This window comes from Prionailurus bengalensis, chromosome A3 (assembly GCF_016509475.1).
Source record: "Prionailurus bengalensis isolate Pbe53 chromosome A3, Fcat_Pben_1.1_paternal_pri, whole genome shotgun sequence".
Taxonomy (NCBI): domain Eukaryota; kingdom Metazoa; phylum Chordata; class Mammalia; order Carnivora; family Felidae; genus Prionailurus; species Prionailurus bengalensis.
In genome coordinates this window covers 23859119-23884961 of record NC_057354.1, presented here as the reverse complement: position 1 = coordinate 23884961, position 25843 = coordinate 23859119, and the positions used below count along the sequence as shown (strand labels likewise).

The 25843-nt window shown below is 38.8% G+C and overlaps 1 protein-coding gene across 3 annotated transcripts in view; it reads right to left on the bottom strand.

Moving 5' to 3' along the window:
* The window catches only part of LOC122497522 (ubiquinol-cytochrome-c reductase complex assembly factor 1), a 103077-nt gene that overhangs the window by 53225 nt on the left and 24009 nt on the right, over window positions 1-25843 (bottom strand). The window contains exons 3-6 of one of the 3 annotated variants that reach the window (XM_043604669.1): window positions 25008-25103; window positions 23393-23500; window positions 15313-15385; window positions 7425-7482 (exon numbers count right to left, since the gene is read on the bottom strand). In XM_043604669.1, coding sequence (XP_043460604.1) covers window positions 7425-7482; window positions 15313-15385; window positions 23393-23500; window positions 25008-25103 — 335 coding nt within the window. The remainder of the gene's footprint in view (window positions 1-7424; window positions 7483-15312; window positions 15386-23392; window positions 23501-25007; window positions 25104-25843) is intronic. The other 2 variants (XM_043604670.1, XM_043604671.1) reach the window with 2 other exon arrangements.

Below are 25843 nucleotides of genomic sequence, written 5' to 3'. Positions count from 1 at the left end.
GGAGTGTCTGCCAAGGCAGTTCTCTGGCTGGACTGAGACTGGGACCAGTCTGTTTTCCAACCCCTTCCCACCTGCACAATTTATTTCCTTGTCTTCTTTGTCAGAGGCTTCTTCCCCCAGACTTATAAAAATGTTCCAGTATTTCCCCATCTTAAAATTAAAAAATAAAAACAGGGACACCTACGTGGCTCAGTCAGTTGAGTGTCCAACTCTTGATTTCAGCTCAGGTCATGATCTCACAGTTGAGGGATCGAGCCCCAAGTTGGGCTCCTCGCTGGGCATGGAGTCTGCTTAAAATTCTCTCTCTCTTTCTCTCTCTCTCCCTGCTCCACCATTATCCTTCCCCCACTTATGCTCTCTCTCTCTCTCTCAAACAAAATAAAAGTAAAAAACAAATAACAAAATGTTTCCCTTCTGTCCTGTTTCTGATTATCAATCAGTGATTATCAATCTTAATCACTTGGAGTATCTTAAAAAGTAGCTTACAATTACTTCTTAATCTCCTAATAACTCCTTAAGATCCCACGTCCTCTGGTTCTAGACCCCAGGAGGCCAATGCAACTGCTTGTCTTGACAATCCCCAGGCAGTCCCCCTTCCCTGTGTTCCCATAAGATCTGTGGGTCTGCTATACACAGAGCTTATCACCCTGAACTGTTCTCAGGTCTACTTTACTTGTGGCCTCTCCCAGGACAAAGACAGTGAGTACCAAGAAACAATTTCATATCATTGGCGATCAGTGCCATGCTGTTCATATTCATGGGAAGAAACCCCCATCTCCATGACCACCAAAGGGGAACACTCAAGCAGGAAGCCAAGTATTGAATGGAGGAGCAGTTAGCTTCAGATTTGGATCTCAGGTCCTCCATTACAGATGAAGAGGCCTGTGAACAAATTCCTTAAAATTGCCAAAATCGTCTCCCCATTGTAATCATGAGAGGGTTGAACTGGATCTGTGGTTTTTAAACTGTGGTCTGAGTTTCCACAGAGCTACATAAGAGTCCCTTACCAGTGCATACATTGTGAAGACCTGAGTGAACAGGGCATTCTCACTTCCTCAACCCAAACAGCAATTCTTTATCTATGCATATATGGTGACTGGGTATAAAATTTCATATTTAAAAAGGGCCCAGCTGGTAAAAGGATTGAACCACTAGACCTCTTTACTTGCAATGCTTTTCATGCACCTTTTGACTTGCTAACTTCTACTCATCAGTTTAGACGTCATTTCTTCAGTGAAGCCCTCCCTGAATGACCCATCCCCCCATCTAAATTATGTACCCCTCTTCTCCCTGCCATTTCCTCTCATCATGCTATTTCAGCTGTATTCTATTAATGATTTAATATTTCTCTCCCACATTCTGGCCCTGTGAGGACAGGTTCAATTGGAGAACAGATGTAATAATTTTATGGATTTAAGATGTTTTTAATGTTTATTTATTTATTTTGAGAGAGAAAGTGCAAGCTTGTGTGATGGAGGAGGGACAGAAAGGGAGAGAGAATCCCAAGCAGGCTCCACATTGTCAGTGCAGAGCCCAACTCAGGACTTGAATTCATGAACCATGGGATCATGACCTGAGATGAAATCTAGAGTTGGACGCTTAACCAACTGAGCCACCCAGGCAGCATCCCCCTCCTCCCTTTTTAAAGTATTCTCTACACCCTATGGAGGACTAGAACCCACAACCCTGAGATCAAGAGTTGCATGCTCCAGAGACTGAGCCAGCCAGGTGCCCCTAAAATTTTATGGATTTATGTTTAATAATGAGCTGGTACTGGGGCGCCAGTCAGTTAAGCATCCAACTCTTGATTTTGGCTCAGGTCATGATCTCAAGATTCATGAATTCAAGACAGTTCGGAGCCTGCTTGGAATTCTCTCTCTCCCTGTCTTTCTGCCCCGTCCCACTTGCTCGCTCTCTCTCTAAATAAACTTAAAAAAAAAGAATAAGCAGGTACTTTAAATAATAAATAGTATTAATAAATATTAAATAGTATTAGTATCAATCAGCAATTATTTAATTACTTTGGTAGTTTTAATTACCAATGAGGAAAGCAACTTAACACTGTTGAGTTAGCCAGATCCATACTTAGAATTTTCTCTCTGCCATGTACTAACTAGTTCTTTGGACAAGTTTTTTGACTTCTCTAAACCTCTGATCCTTCATATATAAAACCTCTGATCCCTCATATAAAACAACAATAAAGTAGTTGTAACAATGAGTGAGATAATACATGTAAATAAATAAAAGATAACATATGTAAAGGGCTTGGTAATTATATTTATGACACACCTGACTTTAAAATAATTTTTTTAAGATTTTTAAAAAATGTTTATCTATATATGAGAGAGACAGACAGACAGACAGACAGTGTGTGAGCAGAGGGGCAGGTAGAGAGAGACAGAGACAGAATCTGAAGCAGGCTCCAGGCTCTGAGCTGACAGCACAGAGCCCGATGAGGGGCCCAAACTCACAAGCCATGAGATCATGACCTGAGCTGAAGCTGGATGCTTAACTGATGAGCTACCCAGTCGCCCCTAAAATAATTTTTAAAAATACAAACTGCAGGGGCGCCTGGGTGGCGCAGTCGGTTAAGCGTCCGACTTCAGCCAGGTCACGATCTCGCGGTCCGTGAGTTCGAGCCCCGCGTCAGGCTCTGGGCTGATGGCTCAGAGCCTGGAGCCTGTTTCCGATTCTGTGTCTCCCTCTCTCTCTGCCCCTCCCCCGTTCATGCTCTGTCTCTCTCTGTCCCAAAAAATAAATAAACGTTGAAAAAAAAAAATACAAACTGCAGGACGCGTGGGTGGCTCAGTCGGTTAATTGTCTGACTTCAGCTCAGGTCATGATCTCATGGTTTGTGAGTTTGAGCCCCACATCGGGCTCTGTGCTGACACCTTGGAGCCTGGAGCCTGCTTTGGACTCTCCCTCTCTCTCTCTGCCCCTCACCCACTCACACTCTCTCTCTTAAAAATAAATAAACATTAAAAAAAATTTTTTAATTTAAAAAATAAAAAATTAAAATTAAAATACAAACTGCATTTTACTCCCTCCCCATTCCATCTCCATCATAGGCATACTCTAATTTTATTTATCCCATTCCATCTTCTAAAATTAACTTCTGCATTTAGAAGGTACTAGCATTCCATGACAAATTTTGAGAGGAGTCTCTACAAATCTATTAACACTTGTAACGCCAACATAAATTCCAGCTATATACATGTAACAGCCCAGAGAAACTTAAGCAGGAGCAGAGCTTTGCCACTCTCACCCAACCAAAAGACAGTGCCAGGACCCTTCCAAATGCCGTGCGAGTCAAGTTAGATCTGAGAACGTCAATTACTTGATGAACATTTATTGATACAAACTAAGAATAATACACAGAACTGTGAGAAGTAATATCTCATTTTCATATCTTTCCATAAAGATAAAAATAATTCTTGCTCTCAATAAAGTTACCATCCACAAAGAAGACTGATATGATAAAACATAAAAATGTTACGTGATGAGTGCTATGATAGAGGTCCCTAAAATACTAAGTAAATACAGAAGAGGAACTAACTCTTGCTTTCAAAGGAAAGGGAAGGTTTCAAACAGAAATGATACCTGAGTTAGATACTGAATGAAAAAACAGGAGTTTTGTCAGGTAAAGAGGAGAGAGAAGGGCTTTCTGGACAGAAGAAAACTTGGTATTTCTATTATATAATATTGTTTTATCTTGCAGAGGAGGGAGTGTTGGGGACAGCAGTACCTAGAATAGTACCATATGAGAGTAGCAGGGGTGGCATATTTGGTGGAATCTGAATGCCATGCTAAGAAATATACTTTGTCCTGAGAATAATGGAGAACATTAGGGAGAGTGTGTGTGTGTGCACGTGCATGCATGCTAATTTAATTTGTATTGAGAAGATCAATGGCATGTGAAGATGGAAGTTGGAGGCCAAAGACCAGTTTTCAAGTACTGTTTCTTATAATCCAGTAAAATCAATTTAACAGGTCACATGTTAAATTTTTTCTTTAAAATGAATTCAAATGGAATAGAAAATATCAGAGATTATCTCACATTTTAAGAACAAGTTTTACAAAACTGTAGTATCAGAGACATGTGTGTTCTGGGTTGCAAAGTAAAATTCATTTGTTACTGTGGGTCATGGGCAAAAAAGTTTGAAGGGGTGACTGGTGACTGACCAGATGAGGGGGGTAAGGGAAGAGTCAGGGAGGTCTCCCCAGTTTCTGGTGTGGACACCTGAATGGATTGCAGTGCCATTGCCCAAGACAGTAAACAGAGGAGGAGGCCTGCTTTTATCAAGTACACATTTGGATGCAGGAAAGCCTAGACAGCAACCTCTCTCAACAATTTTTCAGCAGCCACATTCAATACTAACCTTGTTCAGCAAAGACAAAGGACACACAGTCATTGCAGCTGCTACAAGTTCACGTGAATACACAACTGATAAGGCCCCTCTAGAAACTGGACATACACAGAAAAACTTGGGAACTAGAGAAGGCAGATAGGATAAGGGAATCATCAACACCTCCTCCAGGGGAACTAAAAGGATGTGAGAAATCCTGTCCCTATTCTAAAGGCCAACAGGGAGCCATCACACTTGGGAACCCAAGCAAGCTTTCTGAAAAGTCCACTGCCAGGGTATTCTGTTTAGTAGGGGTTTTTTCCCCCCCTTTGGGGGATGGGGCAGATTCTTTCTACTTTTATGACTGCTTTCTAAGCCTCCCAACCTCTCCCTCATACTACTACATCTCTAGGAAGTCCACTGGGCCCTCTAATACTGGACTTGACTATCCTTCAGTTACCCTCTTGGAGCTTCAGGCTAAGAGAACAGGGCTGGAAGAACATAGCTTCTCCACAGACTTGGGTGGAATGATTACTCCTCCTAATACCCCTACCCCTTAGAAGAGAAAGTCTCCCCAATTCTTCTTGGAGGATAACAGCACAAGTGGGCCCCAAAACAGCACAAGTTTTACAAAACTGTAGTTCAGGCAGGAAGTACAGTTGCCTATAATGGATGACGGTGAAAGAAGTGCTGTGCCCAAGGCACAAGCAGATACTCTGGAAGTACAAGGAAGTATAACTAAATCCAAATTTGGTGGTGGTTGTGGCGTGGGGGGCAGTATTGGATAAAGAGTGCTCTGTGGCAGAGATGACATTGAGATGTACCATGAAGGTTGAGGAGAATTTCTATCAGAGAAAACACGGGCATTTTAGGTTTAGGGAATATCAGGAACAACACCCAGGACATATGAGCAAGGACATGGGAGTATTTGAGGACAGCCAGTTGTCTGAAGTGTCTGGGGCAGGTTTGTAGAGGAATTCAGTGGGAAAGGTTGCCATAAAGTATACTTCCTGCCTGTTATCCGCTAGACAATGCACATCATGTCATACCCATCTCTCCAAAGCCCCACAGTCCTTAACACACAGTAGGTCCCCAATAAAAGTTTGTTGATTCAAACTGGAAAGCTACTGACTCATTCCACTGAAGACTGCAGATCGTGAGAACTAAAGAGAAAGGGTGGAGGGGAGACCAAATGTAGATTTGAAGCAGACAGCTTCCCTCCCGCTACTTAACTGGTAATAGTAGTACTCCCCATTCCTCTGAGAAATGAAACCAACCTCAGCAAGGAAGACAAGCATGCATGTCTGGAAACGATGGCTATCTTGAGAGAACTGTAAGTAGTTTCAAGGTTCTCCTGGCTACTATTAGGGATTGACCTTGGGATGTGGTCACAGGGATTATATATTTGATTTTGCCATCCACTCCCTCTAACACTCTGATACCTCTAGTTATATAGGCAATAAAGAGCCTTTCATACAAGCTCTGAATATTATCTTTGAGCTCCTCTGGGAATAGCCTCGCCTCTTCTGAACCCTCCCACCTTTCCAGTGAGTAATTCTACAGTGCCACTTCTGCAGTCCTCTCCTCTTGAAAAAGTAGTTTTCCTCTCAGTATACCCAGCTGCCCTCCCTAAGCCTTTTCCTAACCTTCACCATTCAGACAGAAGGTAGTTTGCCTTCACAGCTATGTGACTAAAAGACATGGTACATTTCAAAGAAGAGGCAGAACTAGTAATGGTTTTGATAGTTGCAGCTTCCTCTGTGATCCCATGGGCACTACTTACTCAGATTTATTACAGAACTTAGCCATTCTCCGATTTGTCACGGACTATTTTAAATATCTTCTCTCCTGAGGCTCCTGGGTGGCTCAGTCAGTTGAACATCTGACTCTTGATTTCAGCTTGGGTCATGATCTCATGGTGCATGGGATTGAGCCCCACGTCAGGCTCTGCGCTCAAAGTGCAAAGCCTGCTTGGAATTCTCTCTCTCCTTCTTTCTCTGCCCCTCCCCGTGCTTGCATGCGCGTGCGCTCTCTCTCTCTCAAAATAAATCAATAAAATTTTGAAAAAGAAAAAAATTAAATGTCTTATCTCCCTCACTAGACTGTGGGCTTCTTGAGAACCACAGCTAGTTCCCAGCAAACTGCCCAGGACATAGTGTGCACTCAATGAAGTACTCGCTTAGAAAAAAAATAACATAAAATAAATTGCCACCTTATGCCCCTTAGCCAATCTCAGTGACTATGTGAGTTCAGGAGAAATATTTCAGAGGTGATCAAAACCAAAAAGTCTTTATATAGTAGTCAGTTCTGTGATGCAAAGCTCAGCTGAAGGCAGTCTCAAACAAGGGTCCTTTTGACAGGGCAACCATTCCCCACGTTCCTCAGATACTCACTATGGTCAAAGTAGTAAACTTAGTTCTCCAGAATTTACTTTCCTGAGATCTGGCAGTTCAATAAATGCATTCCCCAGCCCCCACTTCAACGTCTCTCCTATATCCTTCTGACCTTTAATACTGTGTAACATTAGATGAAAAATTGATTTTTTTGGCTACTTAATTTGCAGCTGAAGAAAAAATATACTGTTTAAGGTGTTAAATATTTTTACACGCAACAAACCTGGCACGAATCTAACCTGTATGCACATTTTAGAGGTACAGGCGTAAATGTCAGTGCTATAATTTGTTATAAGTTTCTGATGACCAGCAATGAAAATGACCACGGATTCTCACAATTCAAACCACTTTTACGTAAATGTGAACTTTCCTAAAACAGCCAAGGGAGAGAACTTTCCATCCAAGCTCATAGAGTCTCTAAGAGATACTGATAGCATTGTTCACTGGGGTAGGTGTTCTTTGAGAAAAGCCTACAAATATTAGGTTCTTTCTGGGACTATGCTTTGACCTTTAGTAAAAATGTGCTTTAAGACATTAGTTATTAAAATGAAAGGAACAGTTTTTAATGCCTGAACAACTGCCATTTCATATATTCAGCCCTGCTGAAGGCTATATACCTTACAAGTCAGCAGTGTTTAAAAAAAAAAAAAAAAATTTGGTGACTTCACTTAAATTGCTCACTTACCAGACGTGAAGCAGAGTTATAAGAAACCATGAATTGAATGTATCAGGCATCTGACACCCTAGAAAATAATAATAAAGTATAAATACGTGAGGGTTCAGAGGAGAAATATCGCCTATATTTTAAATATTGGTAGGAATCTGTTCAACTAAATATATGGCAGTTATAGTGCTCTGTGATTATACTACCATAGAGAGGGCCAGGAGAACCACAGAATAAGACTACGAGTTGAAAGAGTATTGAATGCAGTCAGACAACCAGCCCTCTAGTTCCAGCCCTGTTACCACTTTGCTGTGTGGCCTTGGGCAAATCACTTTTCTTCTCAGAGGCTGTTTTCTCACTTTGTATAATGTGGCCTAGATGATCTCTATGGTTCCTTCCAACTTACATGTTATTTTCCCTTCCTGGTCTCAAATTCTTCTGGAAAGCTAGGAAGACACTACTTTGCCTACCCGAATTAAGTACAGGCTTTTTTTACTTGAGCCCTGCTAAGTCTAAGTTCTAGTTTCTTTTTCCTGTCTTCCTTAAGGTGACCCAGTGTACTAGGAACATGGGAATGCTGAATGACTCGTCCAAAATAAATGACCAGGAGAAAGAAATGGGGCTGTAGGGAGCTGTAGTTGAATAAAAAAGCAGATTATATCTAATGAAAGGCCATTCATCAACCTGTAGGAATGATAAAACTGGGCTTTAAGTTACCAAAACTCAGGTCAGTGCTTAGCCATCCAAACCTCTCAATTCTCAGATCTCTAGGAAATGCCCCTGGCTAGATGAGGGGTCCTCCACTGAATGCTGAATGTGCCCACCCTGTTACATGACAGGGAGAAAAGCAAAAGCAAGAGGACAAAGAAAATGAGTAACAGTGGGAAATGCAGGCCCTTCGGGTACAATCAGTCCTTTGGAGAAATGACTCAAGATAAAAGGGATATATACTGCCTTGCAGCAAACAATGAAGTATACAACGTACTAAATGATAACACAAAGGGGCCATTCGGAGAGAAAACACAGGGTAGGACCTCTGTGAGGGACACTAACACCGCCAGTAATAATAAAGAGCAGTAATTCCTTATAGGCTTACTATGTGTGACATTATAATTGGTGCTTACAGGCATAAGCTCAATGAATCCTACCAGGCCTATGAGGTGGGTATTAATATTACCCTCATTTGACAGGTGAGAAAATGGGACTCCTAGAGATCATGACAACTGCCTAAGGTCACACAGCCATGAAATGAAACACCTGGGATCAAACTCAGATCTGCTTGATTCCAGGCACCATGTTCTTAATCACTAACCGCTTCTCTAACACTATGATCAGAACCTAACATTCACTAAGGGCCCATACTTCCTGCCAGGTCCACTGCTAGTCATGTCAATAATTTTCTCACTTAATCCTCACTTTAACCCTGAAGGGAGGTATTATAACACTCATTTAGAGGCTCAAAAAGGCTAAGTAACTTGAGGGCAGCCACAATATTAACAAGCTCGCGGTTGGGCAGGAGTTTAAGTCCAAGTCCGTCACAAAGTGACACCAAAATACTCTGGTGAGTGTACTGGGAGGTGCCCAGCAGTTGTCAAGTGGACTTCCTCTTGGAACCCAGCAGGAGGGAGGTGAAGGCTGGCCTGGCCAACCATACAGCTATTAAGATACATGCCATCTGAGAGTGGGCCAACCACCCTCCACCTAGAACAAGAATAGCCATGAGAAACTCTCAAGCCCAGATCTGAAGTTGGGTCTTTTTTGGATGCTAGAACAAAACATTAAAAAGAAAAGTTTTCTTGGAAGTCTGTCTTTCAATCTGGAAAATGAAATTTGGCTGCTTCTAAAGGACAATCTGTTCAATTGCTACCTCTACATCAAAGTTTCTCAGCAGCCTCCAGGAGCCTTTCCAATTTTCTCAGAGAGGGAATCAGTTCTTGGGCTGGAAAGCAAAGACAGGCCAGCAGCTGGACTTGGGTCACAATTTTCCATTCTGGGGGTCGGCTCAGGGCTGAGGATGGGAAAAGAGCTGCATATTGACTCCCTGTATCCACTGGGGTCAGAACAGAAACCCAGAGTAAAGCCCTAAAAAACAAGACCACTAAATGTCTGAGCATGAGCAACACAAAAGCACAGCAGATCTTTAGCTCAATGAACTATGTTTAAACACTTCAAAGCTAAAATCTGTTACTGTCTTCTGCCATGATCACACTCTTGCAACAATATACACTAGTGCATTATTTTCTGAGGCTTTGTACTTTCTTCCTCGCTACCAAGTTGGATAAAATTAAATAATTCATTGCTGTTATGGAGTGGCAGTATTAACACAGTTGTTTGTTTAATGCAGGTTTTAGGGTCAGACCTCCTGATTCAAAACCTTGACTCTACCTCTTACTTGCTATTTGACTCTGGGTAAAGTTATTTAGCCTTCTCTGTGCCTCAGCTGTCTTCTCTGTAAAAATGGGGAGAACAAGAGAACCTACCTTATAGGGATTTGTGAGGACTAAATGAGATAAGGCCTGTAAAACGTTTAGCAAAATGGTTAATAGTTAATACATACTCGATAAATATTCACTATGGTTGTTTCTCAGTGAATTATTTAAACACTAGGGTTTAAAATATCTTAAATAGGTCACTATTTAAGACTGTGTCAATAAAATGATGAACCTCAATCACTGACTCAGAACTTACTCATTAAGGAGCCTCCTCTCCAAGGTAGTAAGTCTTTTAAGAGCTAAAAACAAAGCAGTTTTCAGGCAGTATGGAATTAAACTTTACTGATTGGCCCCCTCTGCTCCAAAGTGCTCTTCATAACAGTACTGATCTCCAGAAGACCAGTTAGCAAACCACTGTATGCTCACAGAGGGTATGCTCATTTATGTCACAAATGATATACACCATCAGAACATCTTGAAAACAACAGGTGGCTGGCTGTTAAGGTTATCTCACCAGTCAGAACCCCCAATGTGTAGGCCTCTGGATCAAGACCTTTGAACACCTTGGCTCTGAGATGACAGAGAGTCTATAACTTGGGGCCTACCCACTAGGCTATTATAGGCCTATTGTTTATTCACAAGCACACTGTTAGTGAACAACTCATTCTTATACAATCTTCATGAATTAACACTGGCTTCGCTTTTGTTGGAAGAGTGAGGATGATAGTGTTGAGCTACCTAAGCCTCTCTATCCTTTTAAAAAATTACTGAATGCTCAGGACTCTAAAAAGTCAAGTCCTTAAATACCAAAAGTCCAAGAGAGCAACAGCCATTTTAAAGGTGTAATCTTGGAGGTGCCTGGGTGGCTCAGTCCGTTGAGCGTCCGACTTCGGCTCAGGTCGGGATTTCACAGTTCGTGAGTTCGAGCCCTGCATCGGGCTCTGTGCTGACAGCTCAGAGCCTGGAGCCTGTTTCAGATTCTGTGTCTCCCTCTCTCTGCCCCTTCCCCATTCATGCTCTGTCTCTCTGTGTCTCTCAAAAATAAATAATGTTAAAAATAAATAAATAAATAAATAAATAAATAAATAAATAATAAAACAGGTGTAATCTTGGAACCAATATATATATATTCTCTTCCTTTACCCCAAACCTATCTGGCCTACTCTTTAGACTCTTTCTTTAGAAGATGCAAGGGTGGGAGCACCTGGGTGGCTCAGTCGGTTAAGCGTCCGACTTCGGCTCAGGTCATGATCTCACGGTTTGTGAGTTCGAGCCCCGCTTCAGGCTCTGTGCTGACAGCTCAGAGCCTGGAGCCTGCTTTGGATTCTGTGTCTCCCTCTCTCTCTGCCCCTCCCTGCTCGTGTTCTATCTCTCTCTCTCTCTCTCAAAAATAAACATTAAAACAAATTAAAAATAGAAGATGCAAGGGGCACCTGGGTGGCTCAGTCAGTTAAGCGTCCGACTTTGGCTCAGGCCATAATCTCATGGTTTGTGAGTTCGAGTCCCACATCAGGCTCTGTGCTGACAGCTTGGAGCCTGGATCCTGCTTCAGATTCTGTGTCTCTGTCTCTCTCTGCCCCTCCCCTGCTGGTGCTCTATCTCTCTCACTCTCTCTCTCTCTCAAAAATAAATAAACATTAAAAAAAAATTTTTTTTTTAAAAAAGAAGATGGAAGAAAGTCAGTCTCATTGTTTCATAAATATTTATCTGCCTCCAAATGGTATTTACCAGATTGGATCCCTTTTTTATTCACTTGCCACAGTTTGGAACCACTACGGTTTGATTTTAAAATTTAACCTACCCATAAATTACAAAGATGGACCACAATGGAGCATAATACAAATGAACAAGCTGTAAGTCTAAAAGGCAACTCTCAGGGCACCTGGGTGGCTCAGTCTGTTAAGTGTCTGACTTCAGCTCACATCATGATCTCACAGTTCATAAGTTTGAGCCCCACATCAGGGGTTGTGCTGTGCTGTGCTGTGCTGACAGCTGGGAGCCTGGAACCTGCTTCAGATTCTGGGCCTCCCTCTCTCTCCACCCCTCACTTCCCTCCACCCTCAAAAATATATAAAACATTAAAACTAATAATGAATGGGTGCTTGGGTGGCTCAGTCAGTTTAAGTGTCCGACTTTGGCTCAGGTCATGATCTTGCAGTCCATGAGTTTGAGCTCCACATCGGGCTTTGTTGCTGACAGCTCAGAGCCTGGAGCCTGCTTCAAATTCTGCATCTCCTGCTCCTCCCCCATTCACACTCTGTCTCTGTCTCTCACTCTCAAAAGTAAATAAACATTTAAAAAAATTTCTTTAATAATAATAATGAAAAAAAATAAAAAGCAATTCTCAAACTGAGTCCAAAAAACCCTTAAGCAAGGGGCACCTGGCTGGCTCAGTCAGTAGAACATCTGACTCTAGATCCAGGGTCATGAATTCAAGCCCCACATTGGGCAGCGAGCCTACTTTAAAAAAAAAAACAAAAATAAAAAATAAAACAAAAAAAACCAAAAACAAACAAACAAAAAACTTAAGTAAGTGGGGTGTCACTGAAAAAATGTACTGCCTCCCCAGGTAACATTCAAAAGGCAAAGCTAGAACAAAGCTCAATGAAGCGTTTGTCCTCTAATACATATAAACATCAGTTTACAATACTAATAGAATATCTCCTAGAGGAGTTCTCATTTAAAAACAATAAAATACAAAAATATTAAGATGGATTACAGTTTATAATTTACAATTACATTTATTCATAGGCAGTATGTTACAGGCAGTATGTTACAGTGGAAAAATTTCTGGCCTTTAACCTAGACAACACAGCATCAAGCCTTAGCTAGGCAATTTTGGGAAATCATGTAGTCTCTTTAAGTTTCAACTGTTTCTGAAAAGAAAATAAAAATGAAAATAATACAAGCCTTTCCTATCCTACAAGGCTTTGTAACTTCTAAATGAGACAAATGGAAAAGTATATCATGTAAATGCGAATTATTAAAATATAATGGTAATAATTTTTATAAACTTTTATTTTTATAGTTTACAACAGCTTATAAATTGAAACATAATGTTACCTTAAATATCTAATAATAATCTCATTATGCAATCTATAATATTAACTCAAGGATCTTCAATAATGAAGACTGGCTAAGACAGCAAGTAAACATCCTTTCAAAATAATTATAAATAATTTATGAGTTACTTACGAAATCAAATATTAAATAGATATCTGAGGATGAGGTTTTAAAAAGATCTGATGAGGGGTGTTTGGGTGGCTCAGTTGGTTCAGTGTCTGACTCTTGGTTTTGCCTCAGGTCATGTTTCACAGTTCATGGGATCAAGCCCCATGTTGGGCTCTGTACTAACAGCATAGGGCCTGCTTGGGATTCTCTCCTTCTCTCTCTCTACCCCTCCGTTTGTGCATGCACGTTCTCTCTAAAACTAAACAGTTATAAATAAATAGAAAGAAAGAAAGAAAGAAAGAAAGAAAGAAAGAAAGAAAGAAAGAAAGAAAAAGATCTGATGAGTGGCGCCTGGGTGGCTGTTGGTTAACCATCCGACTTTGGCTCAGGTCATGTTCTCAGTTTGTGGGTTCTAGCTCCACATCAGGCTCTGTGCCCTGAAGCCTGCTTCAGATTCTGTGTCTCCCTCTCTTTCTGCCCCTTTTCTGCTCAGGCTCTTGTCTCTCTGTCTCTGTCTCTGTCTCTCTCTCTCTCAAAAATAAACAAACATTTAAAAAAAAAAAAGATCTGATGAAAAATAATTGGGGACATGTATTCCAAAAACCACTTAAGAAAAATCCAGGGACACCTGGGTGTCTCAGTTGGTTAAACATCCAACTCAGTTTTGGCTCAGGTCATGATCTCACAGTTTCGTGAGTTCAAGCCCTGTATCGGGCTCTGTGTTGACAGTGCAGAGCCTACTTGGGATTCTTTCTCTCTCCCCAACTCTCTCTGCCCCTCCCCCACTCGTGCTATCTCTTTCAAAATAAATAAACTTTAAAGAAGTATTGAAAAATCCAACTTCTAATATCAATAGTTTCTTCATCAAGCAGAGAAAATATTTTCTCCTTTCAGACTAAACTCTCCCCAAATGAGAAATTCTTAGAGATTAAAAAGAAGCAGGGAAGCTTTGTCACTATAATAAATAAGAAACAGAAGGTAGACACTAAATCAGGATTACAACTCAGTAGGGTATTTTAAGTTTCTAATATTAACATCAATCTGCTGAAATTGTAAAAATCACCAAAACAACTTGCATTTGGTTTTAAAAATCCAAAATAGTTATTATATAATCAAAACGGCATCTACCTATCTTCCTTGTTATTAACATAATTATATATGAACAATTGCTGTCTGTGAAAAATATCAAGTAGGTGTTTGTGGCTTGCAGGATAATGGTGGTTATGTACACAGCACATACACATTTCTTTCCAAAATCTGTAGGACTGGAAACAGCTTAAACTTTCCCAATTACTTTATAAGTATCTGCTTTAACTAAACTTAATAACTAAACAGTTTACAGCATCAAAATGAATACTGTATTGATATAATCAACTGCTAATGGTGGTCTAAACCAGTAAAACTCTTTGGGAAAGCAAGTTTTCTTTTTTTTTTTATTTTATTTTTTTATTTTAAGAGAGAGAGTGCAAGCAGGGGAGAAGGGCAGAGGGGGGTAGAGAGAGAGAGAGAGAAAGCAAAAGAGATCGAGAGAAAGAGAGAGAGAGAGAGAGGAGAGAGAATCTCATGCAGGCTCCACACTCAGCATGGAGCCCAACACGGGGCTTGATCCCACAACCCCGGGATCATGACCTGAGCCAAAATCAAGAGTTAGATGCTTAACTGACTGAGCCACCCAGGTGCCCTGGAAAGCAATTTATCAATGGGATATAAATAATAAAATTATATGTACCTTTTGACCTAATCATCCTTCAACAGAAAGAAAAAAAAAATCATTAGGCATATGCCAAGATTAACCAAAACAATTAAAAACTAGAAATAAAAGAGCAATGATTGGCAGAAAGCTCATTTCATGTCAAAATGCTAAGTAAAACATCCAGAACGTAGAACAGGATTTGTTTTACTATGACTACTTATATGTAAAAAGATACATGTGTAGAAAAATGTCAAAGTGGTGGACAAATTTTTAGGTTTCTTTTTTTTTCAAACTTGTTAAAATGTCTAATCTATAGGGTTCTTTTGGCCTTTGTTTATTCTATTAAAAGAGAAAAATAAACAGCTTTTATTATATACTTTATGCAGAAAAAACTGCTTCACCAATGACTCAAAACCTATTCCACGAAGATATTAACAGTCATAAAAATGAAAAGTAGAATCTTTTTTTTTAAAGATTTTATTTTTAAGTCATCTCTACACCCAATTTGGGGCTCACGACCAAAAGTCACATGCTCTACCAACTGAGCCAGCCAGGCACCCCATGAAAAGTAGATTCATTTTCCTTTTCAGAACTATCAAAAACAGTAACTTACTTAGAAAGAATTCCTCGAAGTCAGTTTTCTCCACACAGCTAGTATACATGCGCAGGGCCGCAATCTTAATCTTCTAGACAAAAAAAATAAAACCAAACTCAAGATATGACCAAGTGGATATTCTAATGCTATTAGATGTAGGTCACAAAATCTTGTATTTGTCTAACTAGAATGATGAGTCCAAACCTGTCACTAGGCAGATTTAACAGCTTAACCAACATCAATTATTTCTTTTTCTTAAAGCCAACCATTCACAGACTTACAACAATTTTTATATTTATGATTTAGCATCAAAATGTCAAAAAGATTTTTCCAATATTTAAATGAAATCTTTCCTTTAATTCAACTCATTTCATCACATTTGAGCCTCTATACCACTGTTCAGCATCATTCACATTAACTCTTTATAATCTGAAACCCTTTACTTTAAAAAATTACCCATTCTTCTGACCAAAATCAAACAAGCCAAACAAATAAACAAAAACAAAACAAAAACTCTCAATCCTTCAATCTTTCCTCAGAAGCACTACTATCCATTCTGTAAAAGTTTTTTTTTTTTTTTTATGCCTTGGGGAAGGGGTCATTTTTTTCTGTATTTTCCCTAGTTTTATAGTTTGCTGATTAAGAAGACTGTGCTTACAAATAAGGGGTTTTAATGAATGTAAAATAAAATACAGTAAAAGTAAAATAAAATACAGTAAAATACAGTAAAAATTCCCCAAAGCACTAAGAACTCTCTTAGTACCTTTAAAAAAACATGTTTTTTAATGTTTATTTATTTTTGAGAGACAAAGAGAGCACAAGCAGCACAAGCAGGAGAGGGGCAGAGAGAGAGGGAGGACAGAGGATCTGAAGCAAGCTCCGAGCTGACAGCAGACAGCCGGATGAAGAGCTTGACCTCACAAACCACGAGACCATGACTTGAGCTGAAATCAAGAGTCATGCTTAACCAACTGAGCTACACAGGTGCCCCAAATTCTCTTAGAATCTTGATCTGAGTGGTGGTTTTAATTTAGTCACTGAGTTATATACTTAAGATTTGTATATTTTACTGTATGTACATTATGCCTTCATAAAAATAAATCTATAAGTGAAAAATAAATTATTTTATGAGGTGAATTGTAGGCCTGAAGACCAACTCAGTGCTCAAGTAAGGAAGTACTTCTAAGGACTGTGAATTAAATAAATTAGCCCATCCACAAAAGGCTTATAGAAGCTTATTTTTTCTTAAAATGACAGAGAATTACAAACGCAAATATGCAGACTAAAATAATCTACACAAACTGAGAATGAAATAGCAAATGAAGACAAAACAATCTAGAATTTTAGTAAAGCTATGTTTTTAAGGTTCAAAGTCACCAAAAATATACTATACCCAATACTATATAATGGTCATATTTATCTATACAATTTAGAGTCAAAACAACAGTGTCTCTGATGGGCAGAAATACCTTGAATAAATTAAAGAAGGATTATGTCTCAAATTATACTAAGATTTTTTTTTCTTTGCTAATTTGATATCTGTCATGTTTTTAAGGCTTTCAGAGTAAGGCTCACATAGGGGGAAACAGAATAAACATATAACAACTGGAAAAGACATACCTACATGGGGAATAAATCAGCATTAGAAGCCAATTTAAACAAACCCATGGTAAGAAACTAAAAAAGAAAAGCAAATTAAACCTAAAAACAAGCAAAAAGAAAGATATAATAAAGATCAGAGACCAATAAAATTGGAAACAGAAAAATAGCACAGAAAATCAAAGAAGCCAAAGCTGGTTCCTTGAAAGTATCAATAAAATTGAGAAAACATTAGTAGAACCGATCAAGACAAGAAAAAACAGAAAAGATAAAAATTAGCAGTATCAAGAATCAGAAAGGAGGGGCACCTGGGTGGCTCAGTCGGTTAAGGGTCCACATTCAGCTCAGGTCACGATTTCGAGGTTCCCGAGAGTTCGAGCCCCACAACAGAGCCCAGAGCCTGCTTCAGATTCTGTGTCTCCCTCTCTCTCTGCCCTCCCCTGCTTGCACTCTGTCTCTCTCTCCAAATAAATAAACATTAAAAAAAAATTTTTTTTTTTAAAAGAGGGGTGCCTGGGTGGCTCAGTCGGTTGGGTGTCTGACTTCGGCTCAGGTCATGATCTCACAGTTTGTGAGTTCGAGCACCATGTCAGGCTCTGTGCTAACAGCTCACAGCCTGGAGTCTGCTTCAGATTCTGTGTCTCCCTCTCTCTCTGCCCCTCCACTGCTCACACTCTGTCTCTCTCTCTCTCAAAAATAAACATTAAAAAAAAAAAAAAAGATACTAAATCTACATAAACTCTTCCAGAAAACAGGAGGGAAGAATACTTTCTAGCTCTTCTATAACGCCAAGATTACCCTGAAATCAAAACCAAAGTCATCAGTAGAAAATAAAATTATAGAACCATAGCCTTCATGAACATAGATGTAAAAATCCTTGGCAAAATATTAACAAATCAAATCCAGCAATATTTTCTTAAGATTTCTTATTTTTAAGTATCTCTACACCCAACATGGGGTTCAAACTCAACCCCAAAATCAAGAGGTGCATGCTCTACCAACTTAGCCAGCCAGGTACCCCAAATCCAGCAATATACTTTTTGAGAGAGAGAGAGAGACAGAGAGAGAGAGAGAGAGAGAGAGAGAGAGAGAAAGTATGAACAGGGGAAAGGGGCAGAGGAAAAGAGAGAATCTTAAGTAGGCTCCACGTTCAACGCAGAGCCCAATGCAGGGCTCAATCCCACAACCTTGGGATCATGACCTGAGCTGAAATCTAGTATAGGACACTCAACCAACTGAGCCACCCAGGCACCCTAATCCAGCAATATTTCAAAAGGGCAATAAATCACGACCAGCTGGGATATATCCCTGGAACGCAAAGCTGATCCAACATTCACAAAGCAATCAATGTAATTCACCATATCAGCAGGCTAAAAAAGAAGCCTATTCACCTTTGCTAACATCTGCAGCTCCTGGGAGTATTTGACACAGAACACATTTTGGGAAGTACTGGTCTATACCATCATTAAACTAATGATATCCTAATATGATCATCCTAATCCTTTGGCTTTGAAGGGCCTATTTCCATTCTCAAGACAGAGCATTTAAGGTATCTGTTAGCTCTTCACTTCAGTCAACAAATAATTTATTGAGTACCCAACTCAGTGCCTGACATGGATTTGGATATTGGAAATATGGAAGTGAACAAAGAAGTCAAAAACTCCTGCTTTCATGAAACTTATGGCCTACTTCGACTACAGACACATTTATAATTTTTTTTTTTTTTTTTTTTTTTTTTTTTTTGCCTATAAACATAAGAGAAGACATACAACTTTACTGGTAACCAAAGGAATGCAAATTAAATTAAAATATACCATTTCACACCATCTAATTTGTAAACATTAAACAGCTTCACTGTATCAAGCTATGGAAATGGTATCGAACACTTAAATCCTACTTACAGATATATAAACTGATATAACAACTGATAAGTATAATTTAACAGCTGATAAATATAAGTTAATGGCGCACCTAGCTGGCTAAATCAGTGCAGCATGCGACTCTTGATCTTGGGGTTGTGAGTTGGGTGTACAGATTACTTAAAAATAAAATCTTAAAAAAAAAAATACTGTTAAAAATGTTCATACACTAGTACCCAATAATTCTATTTCTCTTTCTCAAGAAACTCCTGCACAATTTAAATGGTACTATTATTATGAAAAGCCTAAAACAAGTGTCTTTAGTAGAGGAATAGTTAAGCTGTAGTTTCATTATACAGTGTGAAGCTAATCAGCAGTTGAAATGACAAAAATCGGGTCTCCACTTAAAAACATGTTTACTAATAAAAACAGGTTGAAAAGATACCACTTATATAGTTTATATATGAACACAAAATAATAGTATATATGTTGTTTATGGATAATATATGAGTGGCAAAAGAACAGAATTTTACAAGAGGATGACAAAAACCAACTTTAGAACAGTAGTTATCTCAGTGGAGAAAGAAGGGAAGAAATGGAAGGGAAGAAAGGAGAAATGGGCTGGAGTTTTTTCTGTAAAATTTTATCTTGGAAAAAACAAAACTAAGGCAAATATGGTAAAAATTAATATCTGTCAAATATGGATACTGGTATATAAATATCAACACATTTACAATTTTAAGTAAAATTCCTAATGGTCTATTTCTTGATTTTTAACTCCCCATTTTCCTTCAGATTCTTATACAGAAAGTCCTCTAAGTTCATAATTAATTATTCTGCCTGAGGAAAGGCAGATTTGCCACCAAGACCCAAGTCATCCCTTGAGAAGGTTTTCTCACATGTTCATGAAGAAAGCCTTCATCACAAATAATGAAGACCTCAGCAGATTGGCCAGTGCATTTACACAGCGCTCATAATATGGCAATCAGGAGCATTTTATAGTTCCTCGCTTTTCCTGCAGTGAAGCCAAACCTTTATACTTGGGTGAGCCATTAGCCTGGACAAATGTCTAAAGCAAGTCCCCTAAGACCATCACAGAGGGACTGCAAATAACTTGGGGAAAGGATTTCTTCAAGATTCACACAGTAATTTAAGTTAAAGAGGTAGGTCAGACTAAATTCCATCCTGTTAATACAGATTGTTCTGGTTCTCAGATGACTTCATGTTTATTTCATTCTAACTTTGGAAGACCTCATCAGTGTACCTGATGAAAACACAAGCACCTAAGACAGCTTTAAGAAATGCAAATCAGCTCTCCCACTGACTGAGGCATCTCATACCATCTTACAAGATGAAAAATGAATGTAGTAAAAAGTTTGCACTAACAGCTGTGTGAGTTGGAGGGGCTTTGAAGTCATTTGAACCTTCTATTTCATACTGGAATTCCTTCTACAACATTCTTGATTCACAGTCAACCATCTGGGCCACTGTTAAAACAAGTCCAATGACCTTGTGAGGTTACCTATCCCCCGAAAGGACAATTCTTGTTAGATTTTTGTTTTGTTGAATGTAAATCTGCTTCATGTAACATTCATGAAACATCCACTGCCCACTGGAATACCTTAGTTAGATTAAGTCTCTCTCTCTCTCTCTCTCTTTTTACAAAAACCTGAGAAGAACCGTCATCATGTCTTCTCTTTTCCAGGTTAAGCATTCCTATTTCTTTCAACCACTCTTCATTCAACACACTCTGAAGCGTTCATAAAATTCACTGCCCACTTCTGAGTACATTCCAGTTTGTCAGTGTCCTTCTGAACAGAAAGAATTTTTTGGTTTTATGTTAATCTGGAAACTGCCTATTCTATGGCATGTGGCTGAACCTGATAAACATTGTCCTTGTTTTATCTGATACTGCCACATAAAGATAATGGGAAAGAATGTTTATTTTAGGACAAATAGGTAAGGAAAGCTACATTTAAATTCCTAAATATGAATCTAGAAGAAAAATGAAACTACACATGAAAATGTTACGGAAGGGGCGCCTGGGTGGCTCAGTCGGTTAAGCGGCCGACTTTGGCTCAGGTCATGATCTCACAGTCCGTGAGTTCGAGCTCCGCGTCAGGCTCTGTGCTGACAGCTCAGAGCCTGGAGCCTGTTTCAGATTGTGTGTCTGCCTCCTTCTGACCCTCCCCCGTTCATGCTCTGTCTCTGTCTCAAAAATAAATAAACGTTAAAAAAAATAATAATAATAAATAAATAAAATGTTACGGAAAAAAAATGGAGGAAAGACAGTTGATATTGCCGTCAAGCAGGTATTTTTCTCCCTAATGAAAGACATACGAAAACACAAAACTCAAAGAATCTTTCCAGGGCAATCCAATCCAAGGGTCTAGCCATAGATTTCTGAGTCAACATTTGCTGAAAAGGGCTTGCAATCTCTCAAAATGGAAAGTTATACCTATGTTTTCCCACCTATATTTTACTAGAATGTCATACTTTGATGTTTCTATCACAAACTAAAAAAAATAAAAGTTACAGAAAGTAGACACTACCACATCACAAAAGACTTTAAAATGCAAATATTAAGCACTTTGTTGAGATCACAAAGGAACCAACAAAAATCAAAGGCTAACTTAAACTACAACAGTGAAGAAATTTTCCTGATGATTTAGTAATCCTTCAAATGGTAGCCAACTTTCCCTCTGGAATCATAAAAAAACAGACTAGACAAAGCAATGGTAGCAACCAAGTGTAATTCAACCATCAAGAAATAAATAAAACAGTAAATTTTTCCCTTTTTTTTCTTTCTTTCTGCTCTCATTTCCCTTCTCTTTTAATTAATTTCTAACTTTCAAACAAAATACACTAGCTTTTAAATCCAAATGCCATAATCACAAACATTTTTTAATAAGGGAAAAGATTCTTATTAAAAACATTACCAAATATACCAATGATTATCATTTGCCAAAAAATTAAGATGTAAAAAAGATGACTTTAATGAATATAATTAATATTTCACTGATGATTAAGAAGGCACTTCATAGTCTTAGGGTCTCAAGAACATCTCATTACCTAGGATATGTGTTATCTTTTTTTCTAATTTTTTTTTGATGTTTATTTATTTTTGAGAGAGACAGGGAAAGGCAAGAGCACGAGTAGGAGAGGGCAGAGAGAGGGAGACACAGAATCCGAAGCAGGCTCTGGGCTCTGAGCTGTCTGTACAGAGCCCAGTGTGTGTGTGTGGGGGGGGGGGGGGGGGGGGGGGGGGGGGCTCAAACTCACGAACCACAAGATCATGACCTGAGCCGAGGTTGGACACTTAACCGACTGAGCTACCTAGGTGCCTGATGTGTGTTATCTTCTATACTTTTCAAAGCCCCTTAAAAACAAAATGCTTGGGGCACCGGTTGAGCATCTGACTCTTGGTTTCAGCTCAGGTCATAATCTCGTGGTTTCATGGGTTCGAGCCCCACACTGGGCTCTGCACTGGCAATGCACAGCCTGCCTGGGGTTCCCTCTTTCCCTCTCTATCTGCCCTTCCCCACCTGTGCTGTCACTGCCTCTCTCAAAAATAAATAAATAAACTTAAAAAAATTTTTTAATATGCTTGTGGAATCACGATTTGCTTTTCAGAATTTATGTAAAAAGGAGATACAGAGAGAAGCCTATACTTGCTGCAATGAGAACTATTAGGAAGAGAGCCAGACATTCCAAGAAGAAACTACAAGTAAAGTCTGTAATAAAATTCAAATTCTAATTTGAATTCACCCTGTTAAAATGGTATAACTGTCATTATTTGATCATTTAGGGCAAAGCTATGTTTTCTAGGAAAGCCCTCCTTACTGCTTTGCATTGATTTGCTTTTGATTAATACAGAACTTATGACTGATTAGGCTTATCCAACATTCTAACAACCCTTGAAAAGCATTAAAAGGCATTCTGCTATAAAAATAGAGAGAAATGCCAGCATCAGGAGATAACTGGGCTGAGAAAAACTCAATGATTAATGTTTTATTATTTTAATTAGTTAGAGGCATGTTATAAAAACCCACGGGCAATATGCACCTGATGCAGAGAAGATATTCATTCATATATAGCAATTACTATAAAACAGATAACGTGCTAGGCCAAGGCTTGACTAGGAATGATACAGCTAGCAAATAACCCTCCATAATAAGAATAACAATAAATTGCAGAATTGACTAGTTAATTTAAAACATGCTTATTAATAAAATTTTAACAAAAATCACTACAATGACCTAGTGAAAAAATGATTTATGAATATGGATTCATCAGAGAGTAATATTTTCTTAAGAATGCTGCCCTTCAGAACATTTGGCCCATCTACTTCCTTAGAACTCATTTGTATGGCATATCATGTAACAAGATCCTGGAAAGCCCAGTCTTAGCTTGCACTGAGATACTTCTAAGGAATCAGGCTAAAGGAATGAGGGAGTAGTTCAGCCCCACATGTTACGTAGATTTAGAATGGGAAGGTGGAGGGAGACAACACATTTTCAAGTTCTCAAAATAATATATGAATTTCACAAAAGCAAAACAGAAGCTTTAAAAAATCTTCTATGAGGAGCAGAAAGCACAAAGCCCAAAAAGAAAATGAGAAGAACTTAAAAAGACTTTACCCATTTACTGTATTTCAAAGGTCCTGTAAATCCCATGGCTTCTATTATTTTTGTGAAGGTACCAACTTTCTCCTCAACAGGCTGTGGGGAATCCTTGGTAGTAAAAAGCTATTTAATCAAAAAGAAGGGGACAAAATTAGTTGCAAAATAATTTTTTAAAAAGAATGCTTTTGTTTCTCATTAGGCCTAAGCGCATTTTTATTGCTTAGATTTTTTTTTCCACCTAGAATTTTTAATTCTCATTTTTCTGGGCATCTTATCACTCAATGCAAACACATCTGGAATTCTATCTGATATGTGTCCTCGAAATTTCAGAGCCATCTCACTGACCATATGCCTATGAACCCATGTCTAGAAAATGATAGATTTGGGCTATCAGAATAAAAATTCTATGGAAAAGAATACTTTTAAAAGGATATCTTGACCCTCATCTCCCAAAGAATTCTGAGAAGAATGTTGTATGTTTTTGACATAACAGGAAAAGGAAAGAGAACTACTGTCTGAAAGCAGTCAAAAGTCATTCAAAATCATAGTCACCCAAAGCAAGCACTGAATAAATGTTTCTAAACTCATATATTTTTTTAGCATAACAAATTTTATTAATAACTATAGAAGATATGAGTCTTATAGTTTGCAAATAAACTCCAAGAAAAACTTATTCTAATGCTAAGCCTCTCCAAATGAAGGCAGGCTATATAATCAATAAGAAATTCTCCAGAGGGCACCTGGGTGGCTCGCTCAATTAGTTGAGCATCTGACTCTTGATTTCGGCTCAGGTCATAATCCCAGGGTCACAGGATTGAGCCCCATGTCAGGCTCCACACTGAACATGAAGTCTGCTTGAGATTTTCTTTCTTTCCTTCCTTTCTTTCTTTCTTTCTTTCTTTCTTTCTTTCTTTCTTTCTTTTTCTCTCTCTCTTTCTCTCTCTCTCTCTCTCTCTCTCTCTCCCTCCTTCCCCCTCTACCTTCTTCTCTGCTTGTGAACATCTGCTCTCTCTAAAATAAATAAATTAAAATTCTAAAAAAAAATAAGAAAGAAATTCCGCAAAAGTTAAATATTATTTTATTTTTAGCATAAAAAATCCACAACAACTTTCTTCTCTAAAGTGTTTTCCAGGGGCACCTGAGAGGCTCAGTCAGTTAAGCATCTGACTTCAGCTCAGGTCATGATGTCATGGTTTTTTGAGTTTAAGCCCCACCGTGGGCTCTGGGCTGACAGCTCAGAACCCGGAGCCTGCTTTGTATTCTGTGTCTCCCTCTCTCTTTGCGCCTCTCCCACACTCACTCTCTCTCTCTCTCTCTCTCTCTCTCTCTCTCTCTCTCAAAAATAAGTAAACATTTTTTAAAAATTAAAAAAATAATAGTGTTTTCCAAGCAAGACACTACAGTGGAAGAAATACAGGACACTAGATCAGAAGTCTTAAGTTCAATCAAATATTCAGTTGGTCTGTCACTTATCCTTGTGACCTTGGCAAGTCAGTTCACTTCCTTGAGCCTCACTTTCTGCATTCAATAAAGTTCCTTTCCTCATCCAGCTAACAATTTTACTGAGATTCAGACAAGAACACCTGTGTGAAAACAATCTATAAATGTAGAAAGCACTAATAATTCTCACCTTATTTGTGGTATGATACTTCCTATTCCACTGTACATCTATCCCAGGAATCTGTTCTGATCCACCACACGCTAGGGACTGGCTTATCTGAGGCCACTAGGGATTAAAAAAAAAAACAGATGTAAGCAACAGAGAGCATTCACTTAGTTAATCTGAGTAGAGCTACTTCAAAGCAAAGACCATAGTATCTTTCCAACCTTGTTTAACCTAGCTCCTGGTCATGTGATCACCAAACGAATCCAAGATGGGCACTAAAATGGTATCTGATACATGGCAGATACTCAATAAACATCTCCTAGATACATGAATAAATGAAAGGATTCTGTCCTGGAAACCTGGAACTAAATAAATCTGAGTCAATTCTAGGAACCAGAATTGCAATAAATACCTATCTAAACATTAGTAGCAGTGTGGAATATGGGGGGAAAAGACTCTTAACAGTCCATTTTAAGTTTAAAACCTGCTTCTGCCACTTACAAGCTGGGTGGCCATAAGCAACTTACTGAACCTCAGTTGTAGGGAGGATTAAAGAAGATAACACATGTAAAGTACCTTTCACAAAATAATAAATAGTGGAAACTTCCATCATCACCATCATCACCAAAATTACTGTTGTTCAGATCAGAATTGCCTCCCTTTTATGTTCACATTGCATTTGAATGCACTTTGGCAATAAAATAACCATTATTTTCAACTATCATGTGCCAGGTACTATGCTAAGCGCCTTACATGTATTACCTTATTTAATTATCACCATAACACTATTAGGTTGGTATTAAAATCAAGACTAATAGGGGCATCTGGGTGGCTCAGTCGGTTGAGCGGCTGACTTTGGC